The following is an 8,449-nucleotide window of genomic DNA, read 5'->3' as shown; positions in this document are numbered from 1 at the left end:
TTAAGGTCTTTGGAGATAATGTCGCCTGAAAAATTATAAGAGTTATTTTATTTGGAGTTTTACAAACGGTTGCTCATTGGAGGCAAACTAGTCTCATGCCAAAAGTGTATAATATAAGTTCAATTATGAATTGGTAAATCCATGCTCAAACTAATAAAATGAATCACAAACTTTAGCGTCCTGCGTGAATACCATTTGGTCGAAATATTGTGAAAAAGTTGTTACTGGCAACACCTTTTAATGTAAATGCTACCAATTCTAAAAAACAGATAATCTAGGATAGAATATCAAACCTGTATCAGAGAACGTATATTATATTTTACATTTTCTGCCTGTATGGTACATGAACGCTTAATGTTACTAATGAATATATGTTTGTTATCAAAATTAGCAACTATATTATCTATTCCCATTAAAATCTAATATAAATTTTTTTCTTAACTTCAGAATTTTATGAATTATATCTGCAGTCTATATAAATTTTTAAAATATAAAACATTTTTTATTCGTAACTTTATTTAAATAATATCTCATTAGCAGAGAACGTAAATTATGATATACGTCCTCTGTCATTAGCGTTGTTTATTATTATGTGGCACCTCTATGAAACACATTTTTTTTAAATGCATCTCTGCGATTGTAATTTTCCTGTCGATTTATGCGATAAACGTTGTTCTTGTATTCTGGTATTCTGCCTCTTTGCAATTTCGACTGTGTTAGCACGTGTTGGTTGTAGTTCCACGTTTATTTTCGTATAGCGTTTCTATAATTAATTGAAATATAAGTGATTAAAATAATGGCTACAAATGATCAATTAATATCTGCACTCGTGCTAGAGTATTTAAAGAAAAGGGATAAGAATTTGGCTAAAGTATTTCAACAAAAAACAAATGCGGTATGTATATGGTACAGTACTTTTTATGGTAGGACGGTTTTTAAATAAAGCTGAATTATTTTTTTCAGGGTACCGTCGGTAAAGGCTTTCCAAAGTTGGAGCAAATTATTGAAAGTTATCAACAAAGTAACAAGAAGAAGGTGCCTGTGATCAAATCTCTCGCAGGTAACTCGAGTGATGAGGACAGTTCTTCAGAAGAAGAAGAAACAGCAGCATTAAAGACTAATAAACCTATTTCGGCTTTAACCAATGGTAAGGCTGTTACATCGAAAGGTAAAGCGCAAGAATCCGGCTCCGATGATAGTAGTTCCGAAGAAGAAGCTGCACCAGTAGTAAAAAAAACAGATACCAAGGCAAAGAAAGATGAATCTTCAAGCGAAGAAAGTTCTGAAGACGAGAAACCAGCAGTAAAAAATAAAGTTGGCAAATCGGTGACACAAAAGGCGAAAGAGGTAAATTAATAGTTTAGAGTTTAAAATTCTTATGTGATTTTTATGGTTATTATTTTACAGAGTTCTAGTGATGATAGTTCTGATGACCAACCACAAGTCAAATCACCTGTCAAACCTGTTGCTACAAATAAGGTGCCACAAAAACAAAAACAAGAGTCAAGCAGTGAAGAATCTGATAGTGAAGAAGAAACTAAACCATCAAAGGCACCTTTAGCTAAAAATGTTGCAAAGAAAGATGACACTGAAGACAGTTCTGAAGACAGTGATAGTGAACAAGAAAATGCGAAACCCGCACAGAAGTCAGTACCAGCCACAGCTGTTACCGCTCAGAAAAGCGACAGCTCCTCCGAGGAAAGTGAAGAAGATGCTAAACCCACCAAGGTTGTCTCTACTAAAGCCAATGCAGGTGTAAAATCAGCAAGCTCTTCTGATTCAGATTCAGACAGTGAAGACGAAAAACCTAAAGTTACCGCTTCAAAGAAGCCCATAGTTAAAGCTGCTGCTGTTACAAAGAAAGCTGACTCATCTAATGAGGACAGCTCCGACGAAGATTCTAAACCAGCTGCCAAAAAAGTAGGAGCAAAGAAGGAATCTAGTTCTGAAGATAGCTCCAGTGATGAAGAAACTCCTGCTGTTACGCCGACTGTAAAAAAGAATGTAGTCCCGGCCAAAAATAAGAAAGATTCAAGTAGTTCCGAAGACAGCTCGTCCGATGATAAAGAGCCTCCAGCGAAGAAAGCAGCAATTGTTAAAGCTGCTGTGCCAACAAAAAAGGAAGATTCTAGCTCTGAGGATTCATCTTCTGATGATGAACCACCAGCAAAAAAACAAGCCGTAGGGGCTTTTAAGGCTGTTGCTGTTAGCAAGAAAGCTGAATCATCAAGTGACGACAGTGATTCTGATGACAGCGAAAATGATACAGCGAAGCCTAAGCCAAAGGTTTTAGCACCAGCAAAGGCACAAAAGAAAGAGGAAAACAGCTCTGATGATGACGATGACGATGACGACGAGGACAATAACGAAGAAGAGAAGCCTAAACCAAAACTAGGAGTAAAGCGAAAATTTGATGAATCTGCTGCTGGAAAAAATCAGTCTAACAATAAATATAATAATTTCGTTAAAAGCGGCGAAGGCAAGGTACGTAAAAAAATATGAATTCCTTGAACTAAAGTTAGGTGAAGTTAACCACAAAAATGATAGCTTTGATTTAAAGAAAGAAGATTAATGTTATAAAGTTCAAAAACTTCGACAGAAAATCTTTGTTTTTTGACAGATTTAATATAAAGTATTAAATTTAGCTAAGTAATTTAAAACATATAAAATATTTTGTAGCTGCCTTTTAACACATTATTTAAAATTTCTAAAGCCACAGCAAAAAGGGTTTGCATCTACACCAAATTTTAATGGTAAAGCAAACTTTAATGATCAGAGAAAATCAAATGGTGAAGTGAAAAAAAATACGCCCTTCAGAAGAGTGCGTGAAGAGGAGGTAGAAATAGATGAACGGGTAAAAGATATGTCATTCGAAGCCAAGGTAAGTGCCTCAAATGGTGTTTATTAAGTGGGTGAAATGTACGACGAAATTGTTACGAACTGTCAATATCGCAGCTGAAAATGGAATTCACAAATTATGAAATTTATGTTTGAGGCACTTACTTATTTATGACGGATTTATGCCTTAGACATAAAACCTCTAAATGCTTTTCGTCATTATGTACTCTTTTCCAACGGTCTTATCGCAAAACCTATGGATTTTTCATAAAATGTAAAACATAAGCAAATCCTTAATTTTTCTAATGTTTTCCATTTTATGAAGAAATTTTTCACAACGGTTTAGCGACAAAGCCGATTATTATTTCGAACAAATGTTCTACTCTAAGTGATTTTAATTTGAAATTATTCAAAAATAAAATAATTTGTGTTTCCTTTTTCATGTGCTGTTACCCTAACTATTGCCAACCGATTCACAAAACATTTATGTGATCATATTAGAGTGAAGGTGGAGACTTTAATAATAGAAGAGGCGGCGGCGGTGGCTTTGGCGGTCGCGGAGGCGGCAGAGGAGGTAGAGGTGGTGGTGCCGGCGGTGACGGAGAAGGCGGTTTCCAAAAGTTTGGAGAGAGAAAATCATTTGGTGGTTTTGAAAACGGCGGTGGCGGACGTGGTGGTGGACGTGGACGTGGTGGTCGTGGCAGCTTTGGCGATCGAGGTCGTGGTGGATTCGGAGGTGGTGATCGTGGTCGTGGTGGATTTGGAGGTGGTGACCGTGGTCGTGGTGGATATGGTAGCGGTGATCGTGGTCGTGGTGGATTCGGAGGTGGTGATCGTGGTCGCGGTGGATTTGGTGGCGGTGATCGCGGTCGTGGTGGCTTTGGTGGACGTGGTCGTGGATCAGGACGCGGAAACTTCGGTGGAGCGAATAAACCCTTTAATAAATCATTCGATTCATCAGGGTCACAGAATAAAAAGATCACATTTGATGATTAGGCGTATGATAAACGAATGAAAAATATTTTAGAAAACACAACATAACAATTTCGTTAACATTTCGCCGACTATTTTAAATACGCTTGTGTTATTTATGTTGATGTATGATTACGAAAACCTTAATTTTATTGCTTTACAGAGAAATGCATCTGGTTCGTGGGGTGATCGAGCGAACAAAGATTTGAAATATACACGGGGAAAGTCATTTAAACATGAAAAAACCAAGAAGAAGCGTGGAAGCTATCGTGGGGGTCAAATTGACATGGGTGTTAACTCAATTAAATTTGAATAACAATTTTAAAATTTGCTCTATATATAATTTGCATCAATATCAAAGCTAATTAATGTAAAAGATTAAGAAATATAGTTATAGTGTAGTTTAAGTAATTTGAATACATCTGCATTGTATATAATTTTACAATATATGTATATGTATGTTTCCGATGTGAGAACTAAATATTCTTGAAACAAAAGAAATAAAGTCATAAATATTCTTTTTTCACCAAAGTGTATGAATGATATTTATAACGAAATTTTATGTTATAATTGGAGTGTTAAATTTTATATATCGTTAATTTAAAGGATTTTTAAAAATTCCGAATGCAATCTATACAAATATGAATGTATAAGTGAAAGGAAATATTGCCTGCACTTGGCTAATGCAATAGGATGTAGACTAAAATTTATGCCAATAGAAAATGATTAGTTCACCCTTTTATGGTTGACTACCCTAAAACAAATACTTATATACATATGTGGTAGTGTAATATAAAAAAAAATGCTAATTTGTACGGTCGGTTTTGGTCATTTGCCAAAGATAAAACCGTTGGAACTTGTTCAGTTACTTTCGCTGAACGGCTTGGTTGCGCATGCGCATTGTATTTATTGTTCCAAAATGTAATTTGTTGTTGTTTGCGCAAATGGTTTGTTTTGTGTCTTGTATGTATACATATGTTTTAAAATTTTGATTTATTTTTATTACTTTTCTAAATGTGTACGTACTAAATGCATGTGTTGTTTTGCTTCAGCATTTGTAAATCGTAATGATTGCAGTGTAGCGGATTTCTCGATGACAATCGGACTCTGCCTAATGACGCCAATTGCTGTCGCATCCATCAAAGTACGAGCTGGTATGTATAATATACATGTGTATGTATGTATGTGTGTACATACTCACCGGTCTAAGCCAAATTTGTAACAGTGATTTTAGCTGTTAACTTTTAGCGAGGGAAACTAAGCGCTCGTAATGCTATCAACAAAATATGTGCAACATAACAAAAGAAAAGTTGTAAAACGTGTTGAAATCACAGTTAACGTGAATAGATATAGACTTTTATGTAGCACATAAATATCATATCGTTTGCGTTAATTTGCTGTACTAATAAGTATTTTATTCAATTTGCTTGCAAATAAAGATATAAAAAGTGTGGAGTATAATTACGTTGGAACAACAGCAACTTTCTCATCACTCATTTAGCTGGTTGACAATTGTAGCACAAATAATTACAAACGTTTTTATGTGTCTCGCATGCGCACATGGGTACACATACATACAGATATCAATTTATGTATGTGTAACGAAAGACATACCTTTACATATACATATGTGATGTTTGCGGAAAGTACAATATTTAAATAATTGAATTCACATTTAATCGTTTTGTTAATTAATAATCTTTACACTTGTATATACATCCATACTTACCCCCTTTATTTATATGGATCGTGACTTACTTCTGTTGTATAGAGTCTCCAACAGACATTGGCGTTCATATGCTAATAGAATTGCAACTTGATACAATTCTTCTTCAATTCAACTTAGGCTTATATTTAAAATATGTGCTAATGCTAATTTTATAAAAAAAATACACAGAAGTGTAAAGTAGACTTGAAAACGTTTTTGACACACCTTTTGTGGAGCGATAAGAAAAAAATTTATTCTCAGATAAGAATGTTGAGTGGGGAATTGTTGTTTTTATTTGGGGTATTCATGAATTTAGTGTCGAAAAGACACTGTTAGATCGAAGTTAATAGATTAGATTCTATAACGATAATAATTTAGTTGAAATTCTGTATATGTTATATATGTATACATTTTATTTAAATTAGACATTTGAATAATTTTTTTTCAATATATTGAAAAATTTAAATTGGAACATGAAATAGATAGTTGGTAATAAAAACATAAAAAAGTTAACTACTTTTGTAAACCATTTCAAGTATTTTATTACTGGATATACATACCATATGGGTACATATGTTTTCAAAAAAAAACATTCACACAATAAATGCATACTTATTGATTGATATTTGAGCATTTAAATAAGTATGTAAGTATATTTCTCAGATATATTGAAGTATAACCATAAATGCTAAACAAAATATGTTATACTTACTACAGTCGCATAGCGTATACTTAGCAGCGTGTGCATGCGTCAATTAAAATGATCAGTTCAAGCGTTTTCAGTTTGTAAATTTGTGTACGGTTATGTAAGAACCCACACCATTGTTAATCATCTTCACTTTCCATTCCCAGCATATACCACCAAAACGAGTAAAATAAAAAAAAATTACGTCTAAATCGAAATCGATATGAATTATTTTTCTCGCCAACGTCGACAGATCATTTTGTCATGCATTGTGTTTACACCTCTTTCACACGCTCTTTGCCCATCGTGTGCAGCCATATTATAACAAGTAATAAATATTTTTTCCGTTTTCACATTTAATTCAATTAGTAATAATATAGTTAGCATAAAAAATATCAGGCTTTTGCTATTATATAGGAACTCGTCGTGATTGATTTTAACTTACACCTGTCCAATTCCAAATTGTCAAATAAGAAACGCTTTCCGTTTCAATGCTCTGCTTTATAATGTCTACGTTAAATAAGAAATTGTTAAAAATGTCGCGTACAAGGTGAAATTTTTTGAATGAAAACGCATGCACGTCAGTACTTTGGATTACCCAGCAGACAATTTGATTGTGGAGGAATTGCAGAAACTTTCTTTAAATTTTTAAACGAATTGTAAACACTTAGCCGCACCTCAGCATTATAAGAATAGAGAAGGCGTAAATATAAATTAAGATAACAACAACACTATGAGGTAACACGTCACCATTAAAGTTGCTTTGATGAAGTGTAAGCTGCCAACATTTGTGCTCCCTTCATTCTAAAAATTCACAACCCACCTTTCAATGAAAAAACAAAAATATTTGTACATACATACATATGATATATTGGCAATGTCTTTACTTGGATATCAAGAAATTGTGATTTCTGTGCCAAAAAATTAATTTCCAGAAATGAAACTATTTGAAGAAAAAAAGAGTCCATTTTAGTCGAAGAGAAGGTGTAAAAAAATTAATTACCATATAAATCTAGATTTTCCTTTGCAAGGCACGACAAACACGAAGTAAAGTTATATGATTTTTATTTGTTTTATCCAGAACAGGGTATATGTATTAAGTTTGCCACGAAGTTTGTAACACCCAGAAGATAAGGTCGGATGTTCTATAAAATATATACATAAAAAAATAACCAGCGTGACGAGCTGAGTCGATTAAGCCATGTCCGTCTGTATATACGCGAACTAATTCCTCCGTTTTTTGAGATATCAAACTGAAATTTCGCACACGTCCTTTTCTCAAAGAAGCTGGACATTTGTCGGAACCGTCTTGATCGGACTACTATAACATATAGCTGAACTGAACAATCAAAATATTATATGAAAAACTGTTTTATTTGATAAGGTATTTTGACTTCACTTTTATTCTAGCTTCGGTGCAACCGAAGTTGACGTTTTTTATTATTTTAAAGTGAAGTTATCCAGACAAAAGGGGCTCATAGGTGAGAGCAATTTCAAAAATATTTCACTGATCGACAGTTATTCTTTTTACAGCACTTGGTATGGTAATGTGTTCTTAGTTGAAATATTTAGCGAAGTATCATCTCTAACTTACTTGCTCTCAATTAAAGTTTTATTAAACCTTTAAGGGTCTAATAATAAATAATTTAAGCTTATATAATATAAACGTTTCGATATCATGATTTCCAGACCATTGAAATATGGAAAAGCACACTGAGAGATTTCTGTATTATGATGCCCTAAAGTAGTAGTTCCTTGTTAAAGAGAGGATCAGAAGCTCCGACTAAACTATACTAAATTACTTCTAAATATCCTTCGACATTAATCTTCTGACTATTATCTTGTGTAAGTAGCTGAGTATTTAACTAAAGAGGAACAAATAAAACTTGGCTAGTAGTTCGTTTTTTGGCTGAAAGGGGAGGTCGAAAAGTTAAGGGAATGCATTTGTAATTAAAAAATCAATTGTGCGCTTCAAACTCACCATGATTGTGGACCAACCATATGAATTTGTAGTTTTTTATCTGTCGTACATAAGAGGTCGACTTAAGCTTGTAAGCTAAAAAAAAGAAGGGTTTAAAACTCGTAAAACGTTTAACATACGTATGTAAGTCTAGCTTTTTGATAACTTAAGTTGAAAAAAAAAATTCCAAAAATTAATTAAAGGCATGGTCGCGCTATCAGTGCAAACAGAATGGGAAAATGAAGCGCGAGAAATTTTCAGCTTCATCACACACATACTAATTTAT

The 8,449-nt window shown here is 33.6% G+C and overlaps 1 protein-coding gene across 4 annotated transcripts; it reads left to right on the top strand.

The window, feature by feature from the left end:
• The first annotated feature begins 685 nt into the window (after positions 1-685).
• Positions 686-4,341, top strand: Nopp140 (nucleolar and coiled-body phosphoprotein 1). Of its 4 annotated transcripts, none has more exons than XM_070111240.1 (5): positions 686-895; positions 964-1,347; positions 1,408-2,484; positions 2,720-2,881; positions 3,340-4,341. In XM_070111240.1, exons 1-5 carry the CDS (start codon positions 797-799, stop codon positions 3,832-3,834), a joined length of 2,217 nt encoding a protein of 738 aa, XP_069967341.1. In that variant the 5' UTR covers positions 686-796; the 3' UTR covers positions 3,835-4,341. The 4 variants fall into 4 exon arrangements, with proteins under 4 accessions (XP_069967341.1, XP_014089410.2, XP_014089412.2 ...); XM_014233935.3 differs by having other exon boundaries at positions 2,714-2,881; XM_014233937.3 differs by having other exon boundaries at positions 687-895; positions 2,714-2,881; positions 3,974-4,341.
• Positions 4,342-8,449: the final 4,108 nt, after the last annotated feature.

This window comes from Bactrocera oleae, chromosome 6, assembly GCF_042242935.1.
Source record: "Bactrocera oleae isolate idBacOlea1 chromosome 6, idBacOlea1, whole genome shotgun sequence".
Taxonomy (NCBI): Eukaryota; Metazoa; Arthropoda; class Insecta; order Diptera; family Tephritidae; genus Bactrocera; species Bactrocera oleae.
The sequence above is the reverse complement of the archived record's forward strand: the minus strand, read 5'-3'. Positions and strand labels throughout refer to the sequence as shown.